Raw genomic sequence first — 17985 nt, forward strand, 5'->3', positions numbered from 1 at the left:
GCATTGTTGGAGCAGGGTGAAGAGGCTGGGTATCTGGGCATGGGCTAGGACCTCATTGTTGATGACTTGTTCAGTCCACGTAATGTCCAGGATGCGTCTCAGGCTGCGAAGGTGGAAGGCGTTGAGACGCCGCTCTTGTCTGGAGTAGAAGCTCCAGGTCTTGCTGCCGTAAAGCAGTGTGCTGAGGACGCAGGCCCTGTAGACTGCAACCTTGGTGTGCATCGTCAGCTTTCTGTTCTCCCAGACTCTCTTTGTCAGCCTGGCGAATGTTGAGGCTGCTCGTCCGATCTGTCTATTGATCTTGGGGTCTAGGGAGAGGCTGTCCGTGATGGTGGAGCCAAGGTATGTAAACTCATAACTACCTCCAGCTCATAGTTGTTGATGGTAATGGCAAGGGGGTGCTCAATGCCTTGGCACAACATGTTGGTTTTCTTCAGGCTGACGGCAAGCTCTTGAGAAGCTATCCATGAGGCACTGCAGTTGCTCTTCAGAGTGTGCTGCCAGTGCCGCATCATCTGCAAACAACATGTCCCTGATGAGTACTTCACAAACCTTGGTTTTTGCCCTCAGCCGGGACAGACTGAACAGCCTCCTGTCCGATCTGGTCTGGAGGTAGACACCATCAGTTGATGTTCCAAAGGCGTGCTTCAGCATGACTGTGAAGAAGATGACAAACATCCATGAAGTATGTAACAGAAGGACGATCTCGGCCCACTCTTCTTCTGCCAGTTCACTCTAAGAAGAGAGCTCAGGTTCAGGCAGGGCAGATGGTGGATTCAGGGCTGGATTAACCTAGTAGCAAAAGTAGCATATGCTATGGGCACTGCCCGCACTAAATGCTTGCAAGCTGCGGTCTGGTGAAATTGGCATCTCACCGTATTCTCACAACTGTTAGAGTGAGTTTTGGGTAGATGATTCATTTACACTTAAATAAATGACTTCAGCCATCAGTCTTCTGTTCTTTGACAAAGTGCTGTGGATTGAGTTCATAACAATGCATTTCCTAAAAGCTGTGAACCCAGTTTCATTTATAACAACACATCTCTGGCATTTCTGAGACAAGAATGCTAAGTTTACAGGTAGTTGTGAAGACACCATATCTATGCTTTTCGAATATGAATCGTCCTCTATGTTAGCACGTAACATACCAAATAATGTATTATAGATGTTAATTTGCATTCCTAAAGGCCATGAATGCCAGCTTAGGCATACTGGCACCAGTGGAATGAATTTAATCAAACGATGTGAAAACTTCAAAGAATTGTCTATACTTGTAACTATGAACTGTCCTTTGTGTTTAGCAAATAAATATCGAGCTTCAATCACAAGTTGGTTTCTGCCTGCTGTAACCTTGTTTTGTTGAATAAAGAAGCTGCCTTGTACCTACTGGTAACGCAATGCTCTGTGATTTCATCCATGCCACAACAACAACAATCTGGCAACACTGTTGTTCTCATGCTGGGGGAGCTGCATGCTGCATGGCACAGCATATGTGTGCAGATGTGTGTTGGCTCCTTGCTGTATCGTGGTATAAATGCTCATGCAAACCAAGGAAGGGGACATAAATCATACCTATCTAAAACAACATGTGAGGAATTCATCAGTCTGATTGGATCCAGCATACTGGATCACATTATCGGTGAAGTGAAGAAATACAAGTATTATTCTGTTTCATTGGATTCTACTCCAGATACATCTAATGTGGACCAGCTGACTTTGACTGTGTGCTATGTTTTGCCGTCTGGACCAGTTGAAAGATTTGTGAAGTTTTTGGATATGGAAGGTCATAGTGCTGAACAGCTCGCTCAAAGTTTACTTGACTTTTTAAAGGAAAATGACATTGATATAAAAGACTGCCGTGGTCAAAGTTATGACAATGCCAGCAACATGAGTGGCAAGTATGGTGGCTTACAACCATGAATTAAAGAGCTGAATGAGTTTGCGGATTACATTCCATGTTTTGCACATCCACTAAATTCGGTTGGAAAATGTGCTGCTGAGTGTTGTCAAGAAGCATTAATTTTCTTTCAATTTGTAGAAAGCCTGTACACATTTTTTTCTGCTTCTACTTATTGGTGGGATCTCCTTTCTGCTGCATTATCTGACGGTTGTGCTCATTTGCCCATTGTGAAAAGAATATCAGATACCAGGTGGTCAGCTCGTGCAGACACAACAAAAGCACTTTTACACAGCTTTTCTGCAATAAACGAAGTCTTGGATGACATTTCAAATAACAATGATCAGAAGGCAGAGTGTCGACAACAGGCTCGTGGACTACTTTCAACCATGATGAAGTTGGAAACAGGAATAATGTTCATATTGTGGGATCAAGTATTACAGTGTTTTCAAATGATCAGTGCTTCTTTGCAATCTTCTGGTCAAGACTTGAACACAGCTTGTGCACTCTATGAACCCTTGCATGGATATATTCAAGCTATGCGGTCTACTTTTTCAGACATTGAGCAAAAAGCCAAGGATCCAACTAAGTGTAAAGATTATCAACAGCAAACTCGAAGAAAACACAAGCAAAATCGCGCGTATGATGATTTCAGTGGTTCCAGCACTCTTGGTCCACTTGATGAATCTCAAACGCCTTCTCAGAAGTTTAAAAGCCGCACATTTCTTGCCATTATTGACATCTTGCTTTCTGCCCTGTCAACGAGGCAGAAAGCTTATCTAAAGGTGAATGGTGTTTTTAGATTCCTTCATCAGTTACAGTCGTTTACACCTGAAGAGATCGTAAAGAGGCCATCAAATCTTATTAAATCATATCTGGAAGATCTGGAAGAAAGTCTTAATGAAGAATTTGTGCAGTTTACTGAACTATTGAAAACTGACCTTGCTTCTCATATTGGCGCCAAACAAGACCTTGTAGAGTTACAGTTGTACCTTTCGATAACTGACAATTCTTTGGAGTCATGTTTTCCAAATGTAGAAAATGCCTTGCGCATCTATTTGTCACTCATGGTTACCAACTGCAGTGGAGAACGCACGTTTTCAAAACTGAAAAGTATTAAAAATGAACTAAGGAGAACCATGGGTCAAAACAGATTGAACAATCTCACTCTAATGAGCATTGAACATGAACTTCTGTGTGAAATAGACATTTCTAGTATCAACAACAAATTTGCTCATGCTAAATCTAGAAAATGTAACTTTTATGTTGTAGTTTTGTTACTTTTGACATTTGAAATTGATACCTACATGTAAGTAATACTATTACTGAAGTGTCAGACATTTGTCATATTATCTGACTGTATAGCAAATGAAAAAATTGAATTACTTTACTATGCAAGTAAATAATTTATGTTTTAATACACATGTGCATTTTTAAAATTTAGGGCCCCTTTATAACATATGCTACAGGTCCAGCACTAGCTTAATCCGGCCCTGGTTAGATTCTGTGGCCATTGCTGCCTCTTCTGTTTCTTCCCACTGCCTCCTCCCATGCTCCTCATTAACCACTCCATTCACCAACCCCCTGCAGCCTCAGTCCTCATTCCTTCCCCACAATCACTTACACAAGAACTCAAATGTTGTATCTTCAACTAAGTTATATCTTCGTAGTTTAGGACTAATCTAAATCAACAAGGACAGAATTTTCTCTACTTCCTTCCTTCAGATCTTTTGCCCACTTTAAAGATTCCCAGGCAAAAAATTATAGTTTCAGCTGCAAATGTCCCAGATTTGTGTAATACATTGCTCCTTCACCTCCCTCAGTTCATCCACTCACCCTGCACTCCTTGAACATTTTGATATATCACACAGACAAATACCACCCTTCCCAGATTGTTGCCAACAATGAGAGATGACTGGAGATGGTTTCTCTAGGGCTCTGTTACCATTGCTGCCATGGATCAAAGTGGCAGCTGGAATGCGTGTGGCATAGGAATGACACAAAATTTTGGTTGAGCAAAGGGTCTGTCTCCATTATAGAGGCCTCTATCTAGGACCAAATATGGATAAGTGATTGTCCAAACGCCATTCAGCTTCTTCACTATAATATCGTCGATCTGTCCTGTATGCAGACTTGCACTTGGCTTGGGGACCATCAGCACATTTTACACCCATTTCATTAATTCTCCCACAAACTTAAGCACAGAAATCAGTGCAAGAATTTGTTCAAACATATTTAGCATTTGCCTTATTCCCCCTTCTTTGCCTTTTGAAGAAAATTACACTCCGATTGAAAAGACATGGAGAAACAACTCATTATAGTTACTGGAAATCTAAAAATTACAGAAAAATCCCATTGCGTTTGTTCCTGTGCTGCTTCCGCCAGCCTGTGTTGAGCGGCCCGCCTCAGACTCAGCATCACAGCTACAGCAACGCCCAGCGCCGACACCCAATGCTTCCTAGTATTTCATTTCACGAACTCGCTGTGTCTTCCTGAGTCGGTGATTCTGGCCTGTATTCTCATATAGCTTTTCTACATTTCCTTTAAAAATGAGCGAAGGGGAAATGCAGGACGGTGCTTTGAATCAAAGCGAAGGGCAGGTTAAAGCTGGTACCGAGAACACAGAGGCCGACTGGAAGGCTGCAGCGGAGAAATTTGAAAGCCTGGCCTCCACAAAGAAGCTCCGGACTGTGAGTACAAAGGGACTGGAAATTGAGTTTTACGTCTGTTTACGCAATTATAGCAAAAGGTGTATGCACTCGAACTTCTTTTTAAGAGTGTAATCGGGTTGCCTTTGTATTTTCTACAGCCAAAGTCTCAGTATGCCATCACTATCGCTGTGTCTTCTCGCTGCCTCTTTAACATGGTAGAGGAAAGAAAAATCTACGAGGAGCACGGGCTGGAGAAATACGTTAAATATCAGCAGGAACATGAAGAGGAACCTTTGCAGAAGGGACCTGCTTTCCCCTTAATCAAGGCATTGAATTTACTCTCTACCAATTTCTTTCCTTCTCCTTTATGCAAGATGTTTGGAACCAAGCCAAACATTAGATACTTGACGCTTGTAATGTATCTCAAAGCTCTTCGGGCTATATACATTGTATTGTGCAACTCTTCTGGAAAAACAACCCTAAGAGGGAGATTCGCTCAAAATTTTTAATGTAATGGGTTATTTCTTCTGTTTCCCCACCCCCCAAGTTTAACTTAATTGAAGCCTGAACGAAGGTTTCTGCGAGAATTTTGTCAGAAGGGCACAACGTGGAACTTCGGAGGTAGAGAAAAGCTGACCAATGTTTGTGGAATTACACTTGCATTAACGTTGAGGCACTCTGATCCTACTGGAGGTGTGTACTGGGAAGGTTTCAGCTGTGCTGCCCAACCCAGTTGTAACAAAACTACCCACAGAGAAGATAGTCTAAGTATAGACTTGATTTTGTTTAATACTAAATGCATTAAGAGGTCATTGTCATTCCAGGCAAAAGCTGAGATAGTTTTGGCAAAGTTAGACTGACAGTGGTTTACAGTGGGTTAAGAGAAATAGTTCATGTTGAATTTTCCAACCCTTTAATAAACTTAGGCAAAAAAGTAAAAGGGTGGGTTATGCCTTGGAAAATGTTGAACTTTTCCAAGAAAAACTTGAAGACAGGAAAGCATTTGAAACTCAGTTTCAGTATTATAGACTTTTACTTCATTCTGTACCTTTCTCAAAGATTTGATAACATCTGCCCACCCTGAGGATTTGCAGACCATTATTTAGTGAGATTATTGAGTAGAGGAAGAAGAGAGAGGACAGACCTAAGTAAGTAGAAATGGATCTTTGAAAATGATAAAATATGAAAGTATGTGGCAATCTATCAACAATCAAACAATATCCTGGAGTTATTCAAGGAAGGACTGTGAACACAACAGTAAAGTATTACTGAATTTATAAGCTCCTAGTCATGCTACAATAGAGCTACTGCATAATACAGTTTCATAATCACTAATTTACACCCTTCTAATTCAAAATTCATAATTCTTAATAACTTGATTGCAACACAGCAGTATTTTAAATGGTTATACAATACCATGCATATGATGAAATTGTATCTGACCTCACTCAAAGCAGTTAAGTTCTGATGTTTAAATGTTGCCTCCCCTGATTGTGGACCTTCATTAATATACTAATAGAATTCAAACCTAATAAAATAATGAAAGATGCCTTGCAGATTCACAAGTTGGTAAATTGCATCGACATTATATTATTTAGAAGAGAAGTGGAAAGATGTTTAAAAGGCAACAAAGTTAAAGGATACTGGAAAGGTCAGTTGCAAGCTTAGTTCAAAATAGTACAGTTGGAATTGGAATGGATTATAATCAGTAGTCTGAAATGCAAAGCAGCATTCAATATCTTAAAGAACAATTGTGTACTTGTGCTTTCAAACAGTGAAACATCCTTTATTGCAATGTAATGAAGTTGTTTATTCCAGGCACTGGAAAGAGTTAATTTACAACTTCGTGACCTGTACCCTGACAGTGATGAAATATTTGATGTAGTTCTGATGACCGACAATCATGCACAAGTAGGAGTACGGCTGATAAACAGTATCAATCACTATTGTAAGTTCACCTAAGCTCTTCTATGTATTTACCAGAATTAATGCTTTTTCTCTTTTCATTTGGATTGTGGTTCTAGCGCAGGTTTGCTCTTCTGATTCCACTTGAAAAGAAAACTGATTCTGTGAAGCATCTGTCCGTTCACTTGGAGCTTATTGCTGCATAATGTGACTGATTGTAGCCTTGCATTCTTCTTAAGCAATGACAGTACTTACCTGCACAATATTCTAGTAAAACCAGCTACTAAGCAACAAAAGATTTTTTAAGATTTTATCATTATATAGATAAGTGGTATGTCATTACATATTTTAACCAATCAACTGATGGATATTTGTGAAGGATTGTAAGAATATAGAGCGTAGGAGCATATTATACCTGAACTATTTTAAGTGTAAGAAATCTAACTAAATTTAGACAGTTAATGCCTACTGTACTTTAGAAATTTTAATATCTACCACACTGATTGTCAATTAACAGTGACATAAGCCACTGGGAAATGTATAATCAATCATGTGAATTTAAAATAACTAAATTTTATTTGCAGGCTATTAATCAACCTATATCCATTTGGAATACTGTAAAATCAACAATAACTGTGGAATACAGAGGAGAGACAAACACTTTATTGGGTCTCAACAATTTTACATGGCCACTCCAATATTGCAAATGGTTCCCCAGTTCCTTGCAATAAGAAAGAACTAAGGAAAGTTAACTAGCTAATGTGGTTGAATTACTTTTGGCCCATTCATTGTGTGGGTGATGGGCTGACTTACCTATATTGCACTTAAGTGAAACACCAGTTTTTGTCCATTGAAGACGTGAATAAATAGTGATTGCGTACTCTTGATAGACTATAGCTGAAGAAAGCAAGCAAAAAAATTAAGTGTTGCAACAAAGAAGTAATGCAACACGTATAATCTGTATAATTCCTTGGGCAGAGATAAATTGAAATCTTATTTAGATATAACTCAGCTATTTGGATTTATTATTGCACTTTCAATAAAAGGGTATTCACTTTGCAGATCAACATGTTTGGTTACTTTCTGCACTTTTTTGCCAGTTCTCTTTATCATATTGTATATGACTTAGTTCATGCACTATACGCACTATTATTAAAATCAATTTTATCTTAAATGGAGCATTAATTTTTGTAGGTTACATGCCATCTTCACAATTGCAGACAGTATTGAATCAAGATAAATAAAATTGCTAGAAGTACCTAGAAGGTCAAGCAGCATCGATAGACAGAGGAACAGTTAAATCTATAAAACCGGCTATGATGTTAGCTAATAGAAAGTTAAACAAATTAGTCTAAGAACGATGTATATGATTTGATATCAATAATGTTGATAAACCCGCTCTATTTGAAAAGCTTTTAATAATGTTGTCTTCACCATGGGTCACAAATGTTTATATACAGTACATCTTCTGCATTTTAATGGCCATATAATATTGAATCACTGTTAAGTATGGAAAGCTTTAAGTAAGAGTATTGAAAATTAATAATTCATTAAAATATTTTAATTTGAAAGCTTTGTGAAATGCTATACATTAAATAACTTTAAACTCAAGCAGAGGTAATGAATAATCGAGAGGTTGAACACTTGCTCAATTTAGTCATATGTGGATTGTGGGCATTGTTAGCAAGGCAGCATGTAATGTCTATCCCTAACCGGTCTTAAGAAAGTACTGATGATCCCTTCTGAATCACTGTTGAGTATGTGTGTGTGGTGAAAATGGAGAGGAAGTGTCATTCCCAATCTGCCCTTGAACTGTTAAGTGGCAGATGTTGCAGGTTTGAAAGACACTGTTACACTGTTGCACAATTCTCAGTGAGTTTGAGCAATGGTGTACTGATTTAATGAGGGAGGAAATATCTGTTGAGGTGGATAGTGACTAAGTGCACTGTTTGACCTGATAGTAGAGATACTTGAGTATTCTTGGTGCTGTACTTGGGTTTAGTTAAAATTGGGGCTTCTGTCTCCCTCACAGTGATCAGTATAACTTACTGAATCATCATAGAAACCATAGAACCATAGAAACTACAGCACAGAAACAGGCCTTTTGGCCCTTCTTGGCTGTGCCAAACCATTTTCTGCCTAGTCCCACTGACCTGCACATGGACCATATCCCTCCATACACCTCCCATCCATGTATCTGTCCAATTTATTCTTAAATGTTAAAAAAGAACCCGCATTTACCACCTCGTCTGGCAGCTCATTCCATACTCCCACCACTCTCTGTGTGAAGAAGCCCCCCCCTAATGTTCCCTTTAAACTTTTCCCTCCTCACCCTTAACCCATGTCCTCTGGTTTTTTTCTCCCCTTGCCTCAGTGGAAAAAGCCTGCTTGCATTCACTCTATCTATACTCATCATAATTTTATATACCTCTATCAAATCTCCCCTCATTCTTCTACGCTCCAGGGAATAAAGTCCTAACCTATTCAACCTTTCTCTGTAACTGAGTTTCTCAAGTCCCGGCAACATCCTTGTAAGCCTTCTCTGCACTCTTTCAACCTTAATTATATCCTTCCTGTAATTTGGTGACCAAAACTGAACACAATACTCCAGATTCGGCCTGACCAATGCCTTATACAACCTCATCATAATATTCCAGCTCTTATACTCAATACTTGGATTAATAAAGGCCAATGTACCAAAAGCTCTCTTTACGACCCTATCTACCTGTGATGACACTTTTAGAGAATTTTGTATCTGTATTCCCAGATCCCTCTGTTCCACTGCACTCCTTAGTGCCTTACCATTAACCCTGTATGTTCTACGTTGGTTTGTCCTTCCAATGTGCAATACCTCACACTTGTCAGTATTAAACTCCATCTGCCATTTTTCAGCCCATTTTTCCAGCTGGTCCAAGTCCCTCAGCAGGCCCTGAAAACCTTCCTCACAGTCTACTACACCTCCAATCTTTGTATCATCAGCAAACTTGTTGATCCAATTTACCACATTATCATCCAGATCATTGATATAGATGACAATTAACAATGGACCCAACACTGATCCCTGTGGCACACCATTAGTCACAGGCCTCCACTCAGAGAAGCAATTCTCTACCACCACTCTCTGGCTTCTTCCATCGAGCCAATGTCTAATCCAATTTACCACCTCTCCATGTATACCTAGCGACTGAATTTTCCTAACTAACCTCCCATGCGGGACCTTGTCAAAGGCTTTACTGAAGTCCATGTAGACAATATCCACCGCCTTCCCTTCATCCACTTTCCTGGTAACCTCCTCGAAAAACTCCAACAGATTGGTCAAACATGACCTACCACGCACAAAGCCATGTTGACTCTCCCTAATAAGCCCCTGTCTATCCAAATGCTTGTAGATTCTGTCTCTTAGTACTTCCTCCAATAACTTACCTACTACTGACGTTAAACTCACCGGCCTATAATTTCCCGGATTACTTTTCGATCCTTTTTTAAACGACGGAACAACATGAGCCACTCTCCAATCCTCCGGCACTTCACCTGTAGACAGCGACATTTTAAATATTTCTGCCAGGGCCCCTGCAATTTCAACACTAGTCTCCTTCAAGGTCCGAGGGAACACTCTGTCAGGTCCTGGTGATTTATCCACTTTAATTTTCCTCAAGACAGCAAGCACCTCCTCCTTTTCAATCTGTACAGTTTCCATGGTCTCACTACTTGATTCCCTCAATTCCATAGATTTCATGCCAGCTTCCTTAGTAAATACAGACGCAAAAAACCTATTTAAGATCTCCCCCATTTCCTTTTGTTCCGCACAAAGCCGACCACTCTAATCTTCAAGGGGACCAATTTTATCCTATCAATCCTTTTGCTCTTAATATACTTGTAAAAGCTCTTTGGATTATCCTTCACTTTGACTGCCAAGGCAACCTCATGTCTTCTTTTAGCCCTCCTGATTTCATTCTTAAGTATTTTCTTGCACTTCTTTTTGTGTTCAATTTGTGTTCTTCTCCCCACCCAGGAACACTAATGGTAAACAAGGAATAAGATTGTTAACTCTGTATTCCATAATATGTCATCTTCTGAAAATGTAACTGAGTGGTCTTGTTATAATATTTCTTCCTAACATTCTGCATGGAGCCCTTGCTATCAATTCACAACATGCATATTTTACAATTCTTGTAGAAATCTTATTTTTTTTTAGAATTCTCAGACATTAAGAAATCTGAGTCTTAACAATTCAGTACACTTGCCTTTACCATAGTCATGGCCCTGTATAAACAATGAAAGGGGCTGCTGAATACATGCATTCATATTCAATGTTTTCAGCTTGTTAAAACTTGTTTGAATGAAAATATTCATGCGGTAAGGGTGTAACTTTAATGGAATCGAATCACACATTTTAATGGGTGTATTTATTGCTTTTTGATTATTTTATAATTCCATACTGAAAATGAATTTCATCGAACTACCTAAAGAGGAACTTGTACTTTAATTTGCACTTAATTTAATTTTTTCTTCAAATAGATCTGGCAATTGAAAGATTCTGTATGACAGGCGGGAAAAGTCCAATTGGGTACCTGAAAGCCTATCTTACCAATCTGTACTTATCAGCAAATCCTGAGAAAGTGGGTGAGGCAATTGAAGCAGGTAAGGACTAAACAAAGTGATCCACAACAGGATATATTAGTTTTACAAGGTTCTAACAACCAAAGGGTCTTTTACTCATCAATGTTTATTTTGCTGAAGGGATCATCTGATCTGTTGAAGGTATATTTCTGAAGGAATTATTTCAAAAGAATATTGAATCAACCTTTACTCCTGTTGAATCTGGAAGTTTATTTGGACTATATAAAAAGGAAAATTCACATTTACTTACCCAAAGAAATACTGGTTCTGTGGTATATTATTAATACGCTAATGAAATCTTCGTACTAAAAAGAAATTGCAGCTCGTTTATTGGACAGAATTTTCTCTGGAGCTGTGCCAGCTGCTTATTGTAACTTTGGTGGATAGGACGGTGTGGAAAATTTTTTTGGAGCTGCACTCTCAATTCTGTGGCTGTCACAGCTGCCCAGTGTTTGCAGAGAGGTGTGGATTGTGTAATTGAAATATAATTTGTTGAAGTAAAGTCACTAGATTTTACAAATCATTAGATTTAGCTAACATTCCTGTCACTGCAGGCAAACAGCCTTTGGGTGTGTCCATTTAGCTTTCAAGGTTTATCAAATCTGGAGTTTTCTTTTTACATTACTGGATGAGTGGTTACCTAGATTGAAATAGATTGAGATTGCATTCTGTTTCAAATAATAAAACTGCTATTTTCACATTATTGATATTGGTAGTATCACAATTGGAATATTGTATTCAGTTCCGGTTGCTCTTTAATATTAGAATAGCTTAAAGGGTGGGCACAACATCATTGACTGAAGGGCCTGTACTGTGTCAGTACGTTCCATGCATTTTGAAGCTTTGATCGTGATACTGTGTGCATGTACATAAGAAAATAAGAAATTGGAGTAGGAGTAGACTATCTGGCCCCCCAAGCCTGCTCCACCATTCAATAAGATCGTGGCTGATCTGGCCATGGACTCATCTCCACTTACCTGCGTTTTCCCCATAACCCTTAATTCCCCTACTACGCAAAAACTTATCCAACCTTGTCTTAAATATATCTACAAATATGATTTTTATTAATGTTGTCTGGTCAGATGACATTGGATTATGTGACTTGTATAATATTGATACATTTAGTTTGAGAGATTCAATGGCCTGTTCACTCTTCTGGATAGGAAGCCCATATAATAATGGTTAAGTGGGGAACTCGGGTGGAAGAAATAAAGGGTATAGGAATGAGGGTTGGCAGGAAAGATGAGGGACATGGAATGTGGGTAAAAAGAAGAGGAATTATTTATTTATTAGTATTTGTTTTGTATTTGCACAGATTGTTGTCTTCTGCACATTGGTTGTTTATCTTTGTGTGTAGTTTTTAATTGATTCTTTTGTAATTCTTTGTTCTGCTATGAATGCCTGTAAGAAAATAAATCTCAGGTTAGTATACTGTGACATATATGTACCTTGATAATACATGTACCTTGAATTTTTAAACTGAGAGCTGAGAAGTGGAGAAGAAACTGCAGGAAGGGAGGAAAAAAATCAAGAGTGGGTAAACATATGGAATCAGAGCTGTGAAGTGGTAAGAGGGAAAATTAGCGGAAGTTTGAGAAGTCAAATGTTCATGCCATCAATGCCCCACCTCCCCCTCGTACCCCATCCGTTATTTATATACACACATTCTTTCTCTCTCGCTCCCTTTTCTCCCTCTGTCCCTCTGACTGTACTCCTTGCCCCTCCTCTGGGCTTTCCCCCCCCTCCCCCTTTTACTTCTCCCTGGACCTCCTGTCCCATGATCCTCTCGTATCCCTTTTGCCAATCACCTTTCCAGCTCTTGGCTCCATCCCTCCCCCTCCTGTCTTCTCCTATCACTTTGGATCTCCCCCTCCCCCTCCCACCTTCAAATCTCTTACTAGCTCTTTCTTCAGTTAGTCCTGACGAAGGGTCTCGGCCTGAAACGTCAACTGTACCTCTTCCTAGAGATGCTGCCTGGCCTGCTGCGTTCACCAGCAACTTTGATGTGTGTTGTTTGCGTAAAAACCAGTCAGCCAGTGTTTGACACCTAGTTCAGTATATTGCCTAAAATCAGCATCATCAATACTTCAAATTATTCCCTGAGCTCAGACTCAATAAAATAAGGCGTGAACATAAATTATGCCACAGGAAACAGTGCCTTTGATGTCTGAATCTGTTGATCTCTGCTGTAACTCCATTGCTGTCCACTCACCACAAATTTGTCTGCATTTTTGTTGTGAAAAATCCCACTGAATTATAAGTTTTAGATGCTACCTCAACTGTTAATTGCAATGGAGTTTTCTATATTTTGGTAGCCCCTGATGATCAAGGATTCTCCTCATCTTTTTCTCTCTTTAGTCCCTTTGCTAAACTTTCTGGTTTCTATTTCTTGGGTCTATATCCAGATACTTTTCTGTTCCCTAATTTGACCAACCACTAGTATATAGCCGCCAGGTCACTTTACTGTAAAGTTCTTATTTCAGTGCTGTCCAAACACGTCATTACTGCTCTTATATGGCCCTATACCAATTTTCCATACCTCAGTTTCCGGCAGATTCCAGTATATGCTCCTTCTTAAAGTTTTGTTCCTTGAGTTATAAATAACATACATGACCATTTCTGGTCATTTCACATCACTGTAGAGATACAACCAGACATTTCCTAGTGCAGCTTGGCCTTGTGACCTCAGCATTACCTTTTTGTCAATGTGCATAGAATAAAGTGTTTCCTCATGGAAGGCTCCTCCTGGATCAGTTGTCTATGCTGAGATAACTGCTGGGCACTCTTTGGAACTATTTGGTCTTCACACTGCAGCAACACACACAACATTCTGGAGGAACTCAGCAGGTCAGGCAACATCTATGGAAGTGATGTCACAGAGTGTATAGCCCTGCAAATTATATCCCTTAATTACCTTTCATCCTTTATCTTCCTACACCACCCTCTCCTGCCCTTGTTCTGGTCAATCTGACACTCAAGCTTCCTTGAATCCTTCCTACCCAGTGATCTCCCAACTTTGTGCTTGATAGACATGTCTGTGTTAAATCTCACTCTGTCACTCACAAAATCACCTGACCCCATCCCAGTTCTTGCTTGCGATCCTCAGTTGACCTTGGCGTAGTCAGAATTATTCGTACCGCAACGAAAATGTGCAATATCTGTTCAACTGAACCCAGGGCCTTCAAGTGTAATTGCTGCTCTCCTGGAATACCGGTTTAGAGCAATTACTGAGATACACTAAAGTAGTTTTGCTTAAAATAAATGTACATGGCCTAGTTATTTTATATATAATTATTCTTAATCTGGCTGTGCATTGAATCTTTAAACAATAAATTAGAAACATAGAAACATAGAAAATAGGTGCAGGAGTAGGCCATTCGGCCCTTCGAGCCTGCACCGCCATTTATTATGATCATGGCTGATCATCCAACTCAGAACCCTGCCCCAGCCTTCCCTCCATACCCCCTGACCCCCGTAGCCACAAGGGCCATATCTAACTCCCTCTTAAATATAGCCAATGAACTGGCCTCAACAGTTTCCTGTGGCAGAGAATTCCACAGATTCACCACTCTCTGTGTGAAGAAGTTTTTCCTAATCTCGGTCCTAAAAGGCTTCCCCTCTATCCTCAAACTGTGACCCCTCGTTCTGGACTTCCCCAACATCGGGAACAATCTTCCTGCATCTAGCCTGTCCAATCCCTTTAGGATCTTATACGTTTCAATCAGATCCCCCCTCAATCTTCTAAATTCCAACGAGTACAAGCCCAATTCATCCAGTCTTTCTTCATATGAAAGTCCCGCCATCCCAGGAATCAATCTGGTGAACCTTCTTTGTACTCCCTCTATGGCAAAGATGTCTTTCCTCAGATTAGGGGACCAAAACTGCACACAATACTCCAGGTGTGGTCTCACCAAGGCCTTGTACAACTGCAGTAGTACCTCCCTGCTCCTGTACTCGAATCCTCTCGCTATAAATGCCAGCATACCATTCGCCTTTTTCACCGCCTGCTGTACCTGCATGCCCACTTTCAATGACTGGTGTATAATGACACCCAGGTCTCGTTGCACCTCCCCTTTTCCTAACCGGCCACCATTCAGATAATAATCTGTTTTCCTATTTTTGCCACCAAAGTGGATAACTTCACATTTATCCACATTAAATTGCATCTGCCATGAATTTGCCCACTCACCCAACCTATCCAAGTCACCCTGCATCCTCTTAGCATCCTCCTCACTGCTAACACTGCCACCCAGCTTCGTGTCATCCGCAAGCTTGGAGATGCTGCATTTAATTCCCTCATCCAAGTCATTAATATATATTGTAAACAACTGGGGTCCCAGCACTGAGCCTTGTGGTACCCCACTAGTCACCGCCTGTCATTCTGAAAAGGTCCCGTTTATTCCCACTCTTTGCTTCCTGTCTGCTAACCAATTCTCCACCCACACCAATACCTTACCCCCAATACCGTGTGCTTTAAGTTTGCACACTAATCTCCTGTGTGGGACCTTGTCAAAAGCCTTTTGAAAATCCAAATATACCACATCCACTGGTTCTCCCCATCCACTCTACTAGTTACATCCTCAAAAAATTCTATGAGATTCGTCAGACATGATTTTCCTTTCACAAATCCATGCTGACTTTGTCCGATCATTTCACCGCTTTCCAAATGTGCTGTTATCACATCCTTGATAACTGACTCCAGCAGTTTCTCCACCACTGACGTTAGGCTAACCGGTCTATAATTCCCCGGTTTCTCTCTCCCTCCTTTTTTAAAAAGTGGGGTTACATTAGCCACCCTCCAGTCCTCAGGAACTAGTCCAGAATCTAACGAGTTTTGAAAAATTATCACTAATGCATCCACTATTTCTTGGGCTACTTCTTTAAGCACTCTAGGATGCAGACCATCTGGCCCTGGGGATTTATCTGCCTTCAATCCCTTCAATTTACCTAACACCACTTCCCTACTAACATGTATTTTGCTCAGTTCCTCCATCCCACTGGACCCTCTGTCCCTTACTATTTCTGGAAGATTATTTATGTCCTCCTTAGTGAAGACAGAACCAAAGTAACTATTCAATTGGTCTGCCATGTCCTTGCTCCCCATAATCAATTCACCTGTTTCTGTCTGCAGGGGACCTACATTTGTCTTTACCAGTCTTTTCCTTTTTACATATCTATAAAAGCTTTTACAGTCCGTTTTTATGTTCCCTGCCAGTTTTCTCTCATAATCTTTTTTCCCCTTCCTAATTAAGCCCTTTGTCCTCCTCTGCTGAACTCTGAATTTCTCCCAGTCCTCAGGTGAGCCATTTTCTCTGGCTAATTTGTATGCTTCTTCTTTGGAATTGATACTATCCCTAATTTCTCTTGTCAGCCATGGGTGCACTACCTTCCTTGATTTATTCTTTTGCCAAACTGGGATGAACAATTGTTGTAGTTCATCCATGCAACCTTTAAATGCTTGCCATTGCATATCCACCGTCAATCCTTTAAGTGTCATTTGCCAGTCTATCTTAGCTAATTCACGTCTCATACCTTCAAAGTTACCCCTCTTTAAGTTCAGAACCTTTGTTTCTGAATTAACTATGTCACTCTCCATCTTAATGAAGAATTCCACCATATTATGGTCACTCTTACCCAAGGGGCCTCTCACGACAAGATCGCTAATTAACCCTTCCTCATTGCTCAAAACCCAGTCCAGAATAGCCTGCTCTCTAGTTGGTTCCTCGACATGTTGGTTCAAAAAACCATCCCGCATACATTCCAAGAAATCCTCTTCCTCAGCACCTTTACCAATTTGGTTCACCCAGTCTACATGTAGATTGAAGTCACCCATTATAACTGCTGTTCCTTTATTGCACACATTTCTAATTTCCTGTTTAATACCATCTCCGACCTCACTACTACTGTTAGGTGGCCTGTACACAACTCCCACCAGCGTCTTCTGCCCCTTGGTGTTACGCAGCTCTACCCATATCGATTCCACATCTTCCCGGCTTATGTCCTTCCTTTCTATTGCGTTAATCTCTTCTTTAACCAGCAACGCCACCCCACCTCCCCTTCCTTCATGTCTATCCCTCCTGAATATTGAATATCCCTGAACGTTGAGCTCCCATCCCTGGTCACCCTGGAGCCATGTCTCTGGCTTGAAAGAAATTTTATCTGGCTTGAAAGAAATTTTAAATAGTCTATATGTTAAGTTCAATAGTTGCAGCCAAAGTCTGTCTTAACCATCCGTGCTGTGTTTTGAATCTGATGAAGCACTGCATCTTATTGAATGCTTTAGTGTATGTTAAATGTACCCTTAAAAATGTAGGAGTGGTAATTTAATCTGTTGTTTAAAATGTTGAGTCTTGACATTTTTGCAGTCTGATATTTGACATTGCAGATCTTCATTGTACCAGTAGTAACTTGCATTACACAAATTGAAACCTGTATTTTGTGAAACTCCGATTGTTGGAAGCAGATGGAATTCCAGATGTGGAATACACACTTGTGAAGCATGTTATGCATGGTGTCTTAAAAATGACTTGAATCATTGTATGTGCAGTGAATGCAATCTACACAGACCATGCAGATCCTGATAATAGTTACACAAAATGATGGAGGAAATTAGCAGGCCAGGCTGCACCTACGGAAAAGAACACAGTCGACGTTTCAGACCGAAACCCTTTGGCGGGACTGGAAAGAAAAAAAAAGCTGAGGAGTAAATTTAAAAGTTGGGGGCAGGGGACAGAGAAACCCCCCCCCTCACCATTTTCCATCCCCTTTTCCCTCTCTCACCTTATCTCCTTGCCTGCCCATCACTTCCCTCTAGTGCTCCTCCCCTTTTTTCCTTCTTCCATGGCCTTCTGTCTCTTTCACCAATCAACTTCCCAGCTCTTTACTTCATCCCTCCTCCTTCAGGTTTAACTT

General features: G+C 40.3%; 1 protein-coding gene across 1 annotated transcript in view; it reads left to right on the forward strand.

Moving 5' to 3' along the window:
* Positions 1-4331: 4331 nt before the first annotated feature.
* The window catches only part of LOC134339726 (cytosolic 5'-nucleotidase 1A-like), a 28485-nt gene continuing 14831 nt past the window's right edge, over positions 4332-17985 (forward strand). The window contains exons 1-4 of the mRNA XM_063036454.1: positions 4332-4587; positions 4707-4874; positions 6367-6496; positions 10972-11094. Coding sequence (XP_062892524.1) covers positions 4447-4587; positions 4707-4874; positions 6367-6496; positions 10972-11094 — 562 coding nt within the window. The 5' untranslated portion in view covers positions 4332-4446. The remainder of the gene's footprint in view (positions 4588-4706; positions 4875-6366; positions 6497-10971; positions 11095-17985) is intronic.

This window comes from Mobula hypostoma, chromosome 2, assembly GCF_963921235.1.
Source record: "Mobula hypostoma chromosome 2, sMobHyp1.1, whole genome shotgun sequence".
NCBI lineage: Eukaryota > Metazoa > Chordata > Chondrichthyes > Myliobatiformes > Myliobatidae > Mobula > Mobula hypostoma.